This window comes from Gallinula chloropus (genome assembly GCF_964237585.1).
Source record: "Gallinula chloropus genome assembly, chromosome: 8".
In the NCBI taxonomy this organism is placed as follows: Eukaryota; Metazoa; Chordata; class Aves; order Gruiformes; family Rallidae; genus Gallinula; species Gallinula chloropus.
Window position 1 is genome coordinate 745797 of NC_140093.1, and position 13303 is coordinate 759099.

The following is a 13303-nucleotide window of genomic DNA, read 5'->3' on the forward strand; positions in this document are numbered from 1 at the left end:
CACCTCCGTGGCTCCTCTGACCCCTCTCCAACAGCCCCACATCTTCCTTGTACTGGGACCCCAGCTCCGGACACAGGACTCCAGCTGGGGCCTGGCGAGGAGCCTGGAGTTTCTCAGAGCAGATTGCACATCTGGGCTTGGAGGTCTCAGCAGCAGCACTCCTGCTCTGTTGCCACAGGCGTGCGGGCTGGCTGTGGCTCAGCCTCCTCAGCTCTGCCCTCCGGCACTCTTAGGTTTGCCTTCAACCCCGGACACGTGTACCGGCCCCTCAGGAATGTTACACGAGGTGAGGCGGCTCCTCTCTGCCGCCACGGCGTCGTGCCAGATCAGGACTTTGCCTCTCCCACCCCGGCCAACGTCACCTCGGCGTTAGGGCTGAGGCCGGTGTGAACGCTGCCGTGGGGGCTCAGGCAAGCCCAGCATGTGCAGCTGCCTCCGCCTCCTCCTGCTCACACTCGTGCTGGTCACCTCGGCCTTCTCCAAGCCCTGTGTTAACAAACCCCGGCCCTGCTGGGAGCTGGGCTCACAGGCCTGGCTGTCAATCCCCAGGAGCACCCCCTTCCCGGGGCAGCTGCGGGTCCCGCGGTGCTGCCCGACCTTTCATCCCCTCGCAGCGGGTTTATGGTGCTGCTGAGGTAAGGAGCAGCCCGCAGTCCATAGTGCCTGTTTACTGATGCTATCTAACGCTGCTGCGGCATGACTCAAAATTTGCTCAAGACGGGGAGCTCAAGAGGCTGCCAGGAGAAGTGATGTGTTAGCTGCGGGACCGAGCAAATCACCAGTGAAATAACGCTCACGAGGGGAAGGTAAAGGAAAGGGCTTCTCCTGTGCTAACAGCTTGGCTTTGTGTTTTGTCCGGGGTTTGTTTTTAACACAGTAACTCAAGCCCTTCAGGAAAAGCGCTCTGGTTTGGGCATGCAGCTGAGTCTCCAGTGGCTTTTTCATAAAGCAGCATGGCAGGCTGAATAGTGTTACACCATATTCACCACACGCCTGGTCTGTGGGCGTTCTCTCCTGTGGGTGTTTCTTTAGTGGGTGTCTCCTCTCGTGGGGCAAAGGGTATCTTTTCGGTAGCACTTTGCAGTCCTAGAGGGCACCACTGGGCTGGCTCTGCCTCACAGAGCTTACAGGTGTTGCTTCCTGACCTCATTTTTCACTTCCCTTTCTCTTCCCATTCGACCTGTACTGTGATTAAAAAGAATCTTCCAAGTAGGAAGCACGCAGGTAGTGGGTGAGTACAGAAAGAACAACACCCAGCCCTGACACACGAGAAGAAGAGGTCTGGTGTTTGCAAAATCCAAGCTGCCACCTCGAAGTTGTAGCGTGTGTAACTTGCCCCAGAAGCGATGCCGGGCTGGCATCTCCATCTGCATCCACTCGCGGATTCCTACCGGGGCACAATGTGCAGCTGATTTCCCAATTAAGCTTTGCCAACAAAGTAGCTCTATAATTTAGACAGACTCACAAAGTTTGAGGAATCAATCCATATTCATGAAGCGCTCGCAGTGCTCGGTCTCCAGCGCAGCGTTTCGCTGAGAGCAGCGATGACTCGCTCGTGTCTCACTCATCCTCCCTGAAATGTGAACGGGGAAGAAATGGCTGAAACCAGCAGATTGTGTTTTGCTAAGACAATAAATAATAATCGTATTCTGACTCCGGTGCCAAATGTATAGCGCTTAATTAGAGGTCAGTGGAGCATATTTCTGCTCAGCTGTTCCATTTACAGCGATTAACACGTTGGAACAGCTCGGGCTGGGCTGCAGCGCAGATTTCAGAGGGCTGGGGGAAGGCAGAGCAGGGAAGCGCTGTGCAGACGCCGGCAGCGGCGGCACAGCCGGCACCCTGTGGCCCGGGGCTGGGGCAGGGATAGGGACGGGGACGGTGTCTGGGCCCGTTGTGGTGTCCAGCCCCTCGCGGCACCCCAGCCATCACGGTGCCCAGCCTCTCACAGCATCCCGGCCATCGTGGCACCCATCCCCTCGCGGTGTCAGGGCCCGTCCTGTCCCACGTGTCGTGCCGCGATCCTGCCCGTGCACACCGGTGCCGGCCTCGCCGGCGGCACCACGCCCGCCGCACCGCGTGGGCCCCCGCAGCCCCCCCTGCAGCCCCCCGCAGCCCCGCCGGCCCCGCTGACCCTCGGGCGGGCCGGGTGACCCGGGTGAGCCACGGGTGCCTCTGCCCGCGCCCCGCTCCCCCGGCGCCCGCCCGCACGCCCCCGCCCCGCAGCCCCCGCAGCCCCCGCAGCCCCCGGCCCCGCCGCCGTGTGCCGCGGGCGGGGAGCGGCGAGCGCCGCCCGCCTGCGAGGGCGGTGCGGGGGGCGGGCGGCGCGCCCCTGGGCCGAGTCGGCGCCTCGTCCCGCCCGCAGTCCGCCCGGGGCCGGCGCGCAGCCTCCGGCAGCAGAGGGGCTGCGCCCGCTCTCCCCGCGGCGGCGGTGCCGCTATGGAGGGGCGTCCGGCGCCCCAGGTGCCGTAGAGCCGCTGCCCCCCGGCCCGGCCCTGCCCTGCCCTGCCCTGCCCGGCGATGGGAGCCGGCTCGGCCGGGGCAGCTGCGGGCGGGACGCCGCCCCCCGCCGGGCGGACGCTGCCGGCGGCGAGGAGAGGCGAGCGCGGGCTGCGGAGGGCGCCGCGGGAGGCAGGTGGGGGCGGCCCCGGCGCTCTCGCAGCCGGGCTGGGGCGCGGCGGGGAGCGGGGCCGCGCGGGCGGCGGGGAGCGGGGGGAGCCGGGCGGGCGGAGAGGAGAGGAGCGCCGGCAGCGGGACCGCGCGGGCGGAGGTGACTTCGGGGAGCCGGGCGGAGCGGGCGGGCGGCGGGGCTGTGGGACGGGGCCGGCAGCCGCGGAGGCGGCCGGGGCGGCGGCGCTCGGCTGAGGAGCGCGGGCGGAGCGGCCGCCGCTCCCTCCTTCCTTCCCTCCTTCCCCCGCCCGGCCCCGCTCCGCTCCCGCTGCCCCTTCGCGGCGCTCGCCCCTTCCCTTTCCCCGCTCCGCCGGCGCGTCCCAGGGCCGGGCGCGCCCCAGCCCCAGCGGCGGTGGCGGCAGCAGCGACCCGCCGCGCTGTTCCCCGGCCCGGGCTGGGTGCGGCGGGGCCGGTCCGCGCCCCGTCCGGGCGGGTCAGGTCTCCCCTGGCAGCCGGGTTCTCGCTGCTCCCCTCTTTCTTTCAGATGCGCTGCTGTCCCTGTAGAGACCTCGTCGCTTCACCTCGGGCCTATGTGACACTGGTGGAAGGACCATGACCGAGGTCCTGCTCTCAGCTGCTTTGAACGGGACTGAGCCCAACCTGTTACCCAGCAGCGGCTGGTCAGCGGGAAACGCCACCACCAAGTGTTCCCTGACCAAAACCGGCTTCCAGTTCTATTACCTGCCCACCGTCTACATTCTGGTCTTCATCACTGGGTTTTTGGGCAACAGCGTGGCCATCTGGATGTTCGTCTTCCATATGAGGCCCTGGAGCGGCATCTCGGTTTACATGTTCAACCTGGCGCTGGCCGATTTCTTGTACGTCCTGACTCTGCCCGCCCTCATCTTCTACTACTTCAATAAGACCGACTGGATCTTCGGAGACATCATGTGCAAGCTGCAGAGGTTCATCTTCCACGTGAACCTGTACGGCAGCATTTTGTTCCTGACCTGCATCAGCGTGCACAGGTACACGGGGGTGGTGCACCCCCTCAAGTCGCTGGGCAGGCTGAAGAAGAAGAACGCGGTGTACATCAGCTCCCTGGTCTGGGTCATCGTGGTGGCCGTGATTTCTCCCATTCTGTTCTACTCGGGGACGGGGATCAGGAGAAACAAAACCACGACGTGCTACGACACGACAGCCGATGACTACCTGAGAAGCTACTTCATTTACAGCATGTGCACCACGGTGCTGATGTTCTGCATCCCCTTCATCCTGATCCTCGGCTGCTACGGGCTGATCGTCAAAGCTTTGATTTACAAAGATTTGGACAATTCCCCTCTCAGGAGAAAGTCCATTTACCTGGTTATTATTGTGTTGACAGTCTTCGCTGTGTCTTACCTTCCCTTCCACGTGATGAAGACCTTAAATCTGAGAGCCAGGGTGGATTTCCAGACTCCGCAAATGTGTGCCTTCAACGATAAGGTCTATGCCACCTACCAAGTGACCAGGGGTCTGGCCAGCCTCAACAGCTGCGTCGACCCCATCCTTTACTTCCTGGCAGGTGACACCTTCCGAAGGCGCCTTTCCAGGGCGACCAGGAAATCGTCCAGGAGGAGCGAACACAACGTGCAGTCCAAGAGCGAGGAAATGACTCTCAATATTTTATCTGAGTATAAACAGAACGGAGATACGAGTTTGTGAATGGGAGGAGAAAGATTTGGGAACAGTTTGGGGGGAAAAGTCCTCCGCTCTGAGACAGTGGGATGCTGTAGTGCTCCAGTGTGTGAGGAAAATCTACTGGTCTCCCAGATTCCTTTTAGATAAAGCCTCAGTTTCTGATTTTAGAAAAAGCTTAACAAAGTAAGTGGAAGCATTTTAATGGGAAATAACATGTTGAAATTCAGCTCTCCTCCTCCCTGCGATGGGCTCGTTTCTCTGGCTTGTGTCAGATAAAGTAAAACGAAGTGAGTCCCCTGAAGGGAGGCAGCGATCCAAGCGCTTCTGTTGTAATTGGCTTAGTTCTCCCACGTTCTAAAACGCTCTCAATCAGCCTCCCTTTAAAAGTAGGAAAGCAAAATTAGGAAGGGCAGCATCTCCTGAGGCTGGCTGCGCACAGCCGGCCCTTCGCTGGCCGTGGTGTTTGAACGGGGAGCCACGGTGCGGTTCCCACCTTGGTGGCTTTGCTGTTCCTTCTGCTCCTGCTAGTGTCCATAATCGTTTGGTAGTTCGGTGGCGTTTATGATTCAGTCTTCTTTGAGTGCTGGTGTTTTACTAAAGGTAGGCTTACCGGTGCGCGTGCATGGTGACGCTTTTGGTGGTTGCTCATGGGGAACCTGGGCCCTGCTTAAAGGCAGAGTGGCTCCCAGCTGAACGGACCCCTCGGCCGCTGGCGGGGCTCTCCAGGAGCCAGCTCCGCTCGCACGCGTGTCACCGTGCCTTTGGTGGTCAGATGTCAGCGTGCACGTGTGTGCGATGCGGCTCCGAGCTGCCGACGGTCCCATCCTGCCTCCTCCCGTGATGAGGAAGACGGGCGCGATGTCAGCCGGAGGAACCGCGGGACGGGGCTGAGTGTGGGCTGGGAGCGCTGGGGGAGCACCCGGGTTCCCCCAGGCTGACCCGGGGGAGCGCCCGGGTTCCCCCAGGCTGACCCAGGGGGGCACCCGGGTTCCCCCAGGCTGACCCAGGGGAGCGCCCGGGTTCCCCCAGGCTGACCCAGGGGAGCGCCCAGGTTCCCCCAGGCTGACCCGGGGGAGCGCCCGGGTTCCCCCAGGCTGACCCGGGGGAGTGCCTGGGTTCCCCCAGGCTGACCCAGGTGAGCGCCCGGGTTCCCAACGGCCGACCCACATCTCGCTGTGGCGCGAGCGCTTGGCTCCCGGTGTTGGGAGCCGTGCTGGAGTTCCATACGGGTAAAACATGGGGAACGCGTGTGCTGAAACTAACTGCACCTTCTAGAGACACAGACCCACAGCTGCTCGAGCTGCCTGGGGTTTCCTTTGGTACGAGGGTATTTCTGTGCCGGGCAGTCTTTAGGGTCAGCCTGAGTTGCTTCCCGAGGAAATCCTTATCTAAATGGATAATAGAAATGGATTCTATATAATAATATATATGTATTAAAAAAAATCGGGGGAATGAACCTCTCTGTACTGTGACAAATTACTGTATTGACCAGATGTCGCAATATACTACGGACTAAACCTGGCCCTTTATATTCTCTGTCTTCTCCAAATGTGGAATAGGTCATCCAAAATTAGCCGAGCTGCAGTATTGTGCAACACAAGAGCTAGTGATCCGGGCGCGCACAAGATCGTACACGGGCAGTCCTGCTCATTGCTCACCTTTCTCTTCAGTTTTTTAAGAAATGTATTTAAAAATTACTGTGTGCTAAAAATGGTATGAAAGCATGCTCTAAATTATCGATTTTAGTGTACAAAACTAAGTTTTATGTAAGAATCCTAGGGGTGATTTTAGGAGATCTTTGTTCCTCCAGTCTTCAGAGTAAAATACTTCTATTTTACTTCACTAATTTCCAGTGATTGGTAACGAACAAGAATAGCTCTAGTTTTTTTGGGGGGTTTTGACCATGTTGTAAAGCAGCTTCTGTTCACACGTGCGGCTTCTCCTTCTGCAAAACCCCCTATTTATTGAACTTATTTATTAGAAAGCTAAGTGTAAAGTATGTAAAGTGTGGTTCTGCGTGTTCAGCCTCAGGATTGGGCATTAATGGGAAATTTAACAGCATGTTTCAATCACTGTAATACTGTGTCTTCTGACAGAACATCTTTATAATAAACTCGATTCCACCCTGACTATTCACTGTTGGTATGTAACCTAGTGATAAATTAAGCTGCTGATTTATAGCCTAGAGATAAATTAAACTGCTGCTTAGGCAGCAGAGCTTCTCGAAGCGACGTTAAGAGCTCGTTTAGCCCCGCAAGATGAAAAATGTAGAGGTAGTGAAGAAATCCCAACCAAGGGTCAATTGCTAATTAATCCCCGCTGACAAAAGCCTGTGGAACAGCACAGCCTATTTATATCCCCAGAGAATGAGCCTGGCTCACAATAAATGACTTCTGCTATTATGTGATTATTGGAGACTTCATTCAACTGAGGCATGCCTTGCTTGGAATGGCAGATGAATTACACGGGGAGAGAGCATAAAAATAGGATCTCCTCCGAATCTGCTGCGCTGGGTTTAGAATCGCCTTCGCTTCCCAGCTCTCCGGGGTCTGTTTCTGCCTTTCAGTTAGGAAATAAAACGTTCTGCTAATCCACATCTGAGAGAGGATCCTAAACAGGCAGCAGGATGCAACCCCTACGCCCAGGTTGGGCCTTACGGAGCTGCGTGGCACAGTGTGTCTGGCTAATATGGCAACGCTGGCTGACTGAGGGTGCCTGTGAAATCCAAGCACAACGGGATTCTGTGGGCCCAGCTATGGGCTGGGTGTGCTGGGGGACAGACCTGTGTGCGGACAGCCGCCCTGCCAGGAGCCGTGCCTTCTGGAGCTGGGGTGGCCAGCAGCCCTTGGGGTTCAGAACAGCAGCAGGGTTTTCCCTTTCCTTGGGAGTGCTCTCTGCTTTATCCTGCCTCACTGGGAACTCTGCAGCCGGCCAGGCGACTCACCCGGCCTGTTGCGGGACGTTATTTGATGAAGATCAGCCGTGGTGGGCAACTCGCAACCCTGGGGAGCCGGACGCCGACAACGATCGCTGACCACATCTTGCACACAGTTCATGTTCCACCTTTCAGCTCCTGGGACCTGCAGCACCGACACCTCCACCCGCGTCCTGCTCTGATGCAGCTCCCTGCTCCACACGTGCCGAGATGCCGCAGCCTCCCCCGAATCCAGCTGGAACCCGGAGTTGAGCCTCGCGGCCTCGTGTGAAGCTCCTGCTCTGGGTTTAAGCACTGCTGTGTTTGACAGGGGGTGGTTGGAACCACATGACATCCCCCCAGGCCCCTCTCTCCTCCTGCACCATCTCTTCTTGCCTGCCACAGGACGGACGGGAGTCTTGGGCCAGTCAGACAGGAGGATTGGACACCAGCAGGACAGAAAGGGAGCAGGTCCCCAGGCAGCGTGCTGGCTGGAGCCATCAGCTCCTGGGGAGCTTGGCAAGACTCTGCTTAAATATTTGCCTTTTGGCACTTCTTACTAGGGCATGTGTGTGGGAGACACTCAGTCCACCAGCCTGAGGGCCCGGGAGAGGCCTGTGTTCATCCGCACAGCCCTGCCATGGGCCCGGCCGAAGGAGCCTGTCCCTGTGCCGCTCAGGAGGTCCCGTCTCACCAAGTCCCCGTGCAGAGCTCCAGCCTTGGGCCAGTCACGAATAAGCAGCAATGGGATGGTGGGGGTTGTGTGTGGCAGGAGTCCAGCTCATCGTCTCACCATGGGGACCACCTACAAGTTCCCCCTTCCCTCCCTGGGCCGCGTTGGCCTTCGCCAGGCAAAGGAGATGAAACGTTTTGTGATCTCGCTTTTAACCTGCTTCTCCTCTGGGTATAGCTGGGAATCTCCTCCTAAGTACCAGTCACTGAAGACGCCAAAAGGGTTGGAGTAAATAGTTATTTAGAGCTTAAGTTTCATCTGCAGTGATCCAGGCCGAAACACATTATTATTCATTAGCTGTATTTTGCTTCCCCCAGCTCACAGGGTTAATTCGGTTCCTCATTTATGCCCATTAACTCCCACATCCAGGGATCTGCACTGAGAAGGAGCTCGGTGTGAAACCTCCACACGGGCTGCTGTCAGGCTGTACGTTTCCCAACAGAGTGTGCAGGGGTCTTGTTGTAATTGCTTTGTAGGACACGGGGTTAACGAAGCTGTGACCAGACACTGGGAACCAGCAGCCTCATCCCTGCTCCTGCTTTGAGCAGGAGATGGCACCAGGCACCCCAGTAAGCTGCCTCCCACCCCCAGCTCCCTGCAAGGGGACTGGGGGGGCGGGGGTGGGTGTTGCAGGCTTGTGTCCTTGCTGGCTGCCCACAAGTGAACGCTGCAGGGCATCCCATCCCACTGCCTTCCTCTTCAGGGCATCCCGCTGTCTTCCTCTGCACGTCCCGGGACAGAAGCTGCAGCTCTGTCTCCAGCATGGGCCCACAGCCCAAACCCTCAGCCTTACACCCTATGGGCCTGAGGAGGGACCACACCAAGTTTTCCTGAGCCTGGCATCCTCCTCTTCCTCCATGAGGAAGGCTGGGGGGATACACAACACCCTGGGTGCCCGGCTGAGCAGCAGGAGCCTCAGGGAGCGGGGCTGGGCGGGTCTGGAGCCTGCCGAGCAGAACGCTTGTCCCCCCAGCACTGGTGCCAGTGGGCAGCAGGGACCCGGCCGCTCCCCTTGCCACCCCCCGCCTGCGGTCCTGCCAGGCAGAGGGGTCTGCCACAGCCCAGCACCTGCCAGCTGCTGGCCTGGGACGCTCTTGGTCCTTGCTGGCAGGTTTTGTAACAGCTCAGACCCACACAAAAACACTGCTCGAGTGCTGTGTCTGTAGGCACAGCCACGGCTCGGTTCTGTGCCCAGCTCCTTACCTTCCACGCTGGACACCCCCACGTGCTGCCAGCAGCCCAGTCCACACCGCTGGTGGCAGCTGGGATGGGAACTGAGTCCTGAAGTTGAATGTCAATACTGAGAATGTATTCTGAGCTCCTGAGCAGCCGTGCTGGACACTGGTTGCCGACTGGGGATGGTGGGAGAGGGCTGGCCCTTGGCTGGGAAGTCCTTCGGCCCTGCAATGAAAGCCCTTAACTTCTCAGGGGGAATAACCAAACCCACAGAATCCAACCAGCAGCTTCAGGTACAGGAACAGGCTCCTGCCTGTGATCTGCTGTGACATCTCTGACTTCAGGGGCTTCGTGCCAAACCAGAATCTACTCGGGATAGTGTTTGTGGAGCCTGACCCCCGGCACAATGACCGGCAGCACTCGGAGACGTACGGCTCACGAGGCAAAAATTAACACGAGTTAAAGCCACTACTGACTTCATGGCTGTGAATGCAGTGTGTTTCAAGGATGCCTCCCCTATGGAGAGAGGCTGAGGGAGCTGGGCTGGGTCAGCCTGGAGAAGAGAAGGCTGTGGGGGGACCTCACTGCAGACCCCCAGTCCCTGAAGGGAGCAGAGGAACAGGAGGGGAATCAACTTTTTTAAAGGGTAGATAATGGCAGGACAAGGGAGATGGATTAAAGTCAAAGAGAGGTTTAAATTAGATATCAGGGGGAAGTTCTTTACAAAGAGAGTGGTGAGGGGCTGGAAGGGGCTGCCCAGAGAGGGGGTGGGTGCCCCATCCCTGGGGGTGTCCAAGGCCAGGTTGGCTGGGGCCCTGGGCAACCTTGTGTAGCTCCAGGCCTGGAGGTTGGTGTCCCTGCCTGTGGCAGGGGGTTGGAGCTCTGTGACCCTTGGGGTCCCTTCCAACCCAGACCAGTCTGGGATTCTGTGATAGTCATGAAAACTGTCTATTGTCCTGTGGTTTTAATATCATTTCATGTAAATGCTGGTGAGGTTTGCCTGTGACACCTGCCAAGCCAGCAGCACCTGCCATCGAAGCTCAGGCTGTGCAATGGCTTTAATTGTAGTAAAAAATCCCCTTACTTGTCTATAATTTTAACAAATAAAAAGATTTTTGGGGTTTTTTTTAATAAAGCACGGGCCTGTTTGCACGTACACTTGCTGTTAGGCATGGCTTTTGGGGGTGTAACTATTTTTAGTGGCAGCAGCAGTGCAGGCACAGTTACTGGCACTGTACCTAGCAACCTGTGATGGCACCAATAAAAGGATGAAACCCTTCTCCTGCCTTTTCCTGTCGCTGCAGCTAATGCCTGTTTCCAGGTGATTCTTTGCATGGTGACACACGTTTAAACCAGGTACTAGAAGGTGTGTGGGGTACATACACATGGCCTTGAGGGGACCCAGCCTGGGCAGCTGAGGACCAAATGGATGGGGATTAGGGGGAGGGTGTTTGCAGGAGGCAGGGGCTCACCCCCCTCCTAGCACAAGTGAATTAATGTATGGGGGTCTGTGGGCAGAGGGCTGGCCCCCTCTGCACCCACTCCCAGAACCTCTCCTGATTCCCACATCCAGCCCAAGGGCATCCTGCTCCCAGTCCCTCAGCAGCTCCCACGTGGCATCGTGTATTTGTCTCTGCAATGTGTCCCACAGGTGTGGCTGTGCCCTGGCAGCCCAGTGTGCATCACCTGCTCTGACCCAGTGAAAGCTCCATCTGTCCTGCCCAAACTTCCCTTTCCTCTGTGGGAAGGGCTGGTTTGGCTGCAGGATGCAGAGCGACCGGGGGTGCAGGGCTGTTCGGTGCTGCTGGGACCGACCCGGCCGTGCCTGCTGACAGGCATATAAATACCCAGAGAGCTCCCAAGCTCCACAGCAGCTGAGCGTGGGTGTCACAAGCACAGCAGTGCTCTACCAAGAGTGTATTTATAGCCCCCGAGGTGTCCCTGGGGAACAGTGTCACCACCCTGCGAGGCGGCAGTGACCCACCGCCCTGCCGGGCCCTGCTCTGGGAGCAGGGTGCTGAGCTGCCCCTCCTGCCTGCTCACCCACCAGAGCTGGGCTGCACGAAGGGCTCATCGCACTGGTGGGTGCTGGAGGGGCTCTCGGCACTGACAGCATCCCCACCCACCCAGGCTGTGGGTCATGGGGGCTGGCACTGGGCAGCATCCAGCAGGCACGCATCCTGGGCTGCCCAGCTGAGAATCGGGCAGCAACTTCCATGGGGAAACCTGCTCCTGGGGTCCTGAGCAGCTGCACCCCTGCCTGTGAGGGCTCCTGCCTGCTCCAGAGCATCCATGTGTCCTGAGCAACCAGCACAAAGCCTTCGGAGCGCTCCAAGCACCGCCTGCCCTTCCCGGCATCCCCAGAAACCCAAGGAGCAGCAGAGCTGCTCACGTTAATAATTCATACCAGTCTGCACCGGCCAGATTACGGCTCTTCCACACAGCATCAGCCCCACACGCTCCCCCAGAGGACGTGGCAGCAACCCAGGGCCAGGCTGGAATCCATCAGCCAGAGCCCAGCCCCTCTCACAGCCCTCACGCAGCAGGCCCAGGGCTCAGCTCTGAGAACCAACCTCAGGTCCTGATACCCCGTTACCAGCCCTTGAGGGGACTGAAGCTTCCATGGGGAAGGCTGGGGCAGCCCACAGCCGTCAGGACACGGTCACGCTGGGCTTGTCCCCTGCCCTCCGGCGTCAGAGCTCCGAGCGCTGGCATCGGCACACAGGCAGCACGTGTCCCCTAACAGAGCCTGCTCTGTGACAGCCACGCCGGGGGTAAGACAGCCCCTGCCTCCAGACCTCTTTGCACCCACTGCACACAAGGGCCTTCTGTAGGAAAGGGCCTGTTCTCCCAGGCAGCGGCTGTGGCGGGTGCTGGGGGGTCCTGCAGAGCCCAGCTGGCACCGTCCCTCAGCCGACCCAGCCAGCAGCCGGCAAAGCGGAGCAGGGAGGATGCAGGGAGAGTGGAACCAGCTGCTGAGCCACAGACTCAGACATCATCACCCAGCCCCTGCACGGCTGGAGTGCCGAGGTCCTTCCCTGGGTGTCAGGCCACCCAGACAGACAGACAGGACTGAGCAAGGTGGGGAAGAGATGACCCCACATCCTGAGCATCTCAAACTGACACGCCAGAGGCTTGGGGCACAGCCCTGGCACCAATGGATGAGGACTTGGTCTCTCTGGGACCCAGCTGGGAGGAGGTCATGGGTGTTACACAGAGTTTTCACACTAAATATTCCACTATTATTAATTCCAGAATAAAAGGTGCTTTTAGGAAACCACAGCAGCTTCGTTCCTTGGGGATTACTTGCACAGCTGAATTTTAATTTCCTCTTTATAACCACCCAAGGAGTCCAGTCATACATGGAGGATGATAAGCTTTGCATTGCAGAGGAGGAATTATTTGTTTGTTTGATAATGCTGAGGGGCTTTTACAGGACTTTCATCAAACAGCACCGCCCTTGCTGCTGGTACTGCCTTAAAGCCTCCTCTGACCCCCCCACGAGGGAGCTGTGTCAGTGGTGGGTGACCAGGAACATCCCTGGGACAGCTGAGCCCCTCTGGTGCTGAGCCCGGATGGGGCTCTAGACCTTCTGGGTGGGTGCAACTGGTGTTACTGGAGACAAGCAGCTGGACTCAGGCAGCCCAAAGTCCATCCATCCCCCTTCAAAGGTCACACTTGACACTGCGATGCACACGCCTGCACCAGAGCAAGGAGACCATGGTTCTGCTGCTCTGCCAGGGCACAGTCCTGCTCTGCAGGGTGCTGCTGGCACCCCCTCCCTGGGGCAGGCCCTTCCCTGGCCAAACCACACTGAGTGGCATCACCAGGCACCCCCTGGCACAGCCAGGAGCTGCTGCACCACCAGCACTGGGGACCCGGCTCCTTCAGCACCCCAAGACACTTCCTGCACCAAGAACTTTGGCAGCAGAGGGAACCCCCCAGGCCAGCAGACAGACCAGCACATCCCACACAACCAGTAAGAGCAGCACGCTGTGGGGATCTCGTTCCTGCTCTGGGAAAGCCGTGAATCAGTGGTGCTGCCCCACAGCACATCCCGAGGGACACACACTGCTCTGGCAGGGAACTTGGGGCCAGCATGAGCAGAGGTTATAAAATCCCAGTTAAAACCAATAACCCACTGCAGGGAGGGGGCTGTACCTGTGGATTTTAGTTTTCAAAGACAAGTG

General features: G+C 58.6%; 1 protein-coding gene across 1 annotated transcript; it reads left to right on the forward strand.

The window, feature by feature from the left end:
* The first annotated feature begins 2408 nt into the window (after positions 1-2408).
* Positions 2409-6635, forward strand: P2RY1 (purinergic receptor P2Y1). The gene is made up of 2 exons (XM_084267097.1): positions 2409-2635; positions 3155-6635. The coding sequence occupies exon 2, from the start codon at positions 3223-3225 to the stop codon at positions 4312-4314; it is 1092 nt and encodes a 363-aa protein (XP_084123223.1). The 5' UTR covers positions 2409-2635; positions 3155-3222; the 3' UTR covers positions 4315-6635.
* The last annotated feature ends 6668 nt before the right edge of the window (positions 6636-13303 follow it).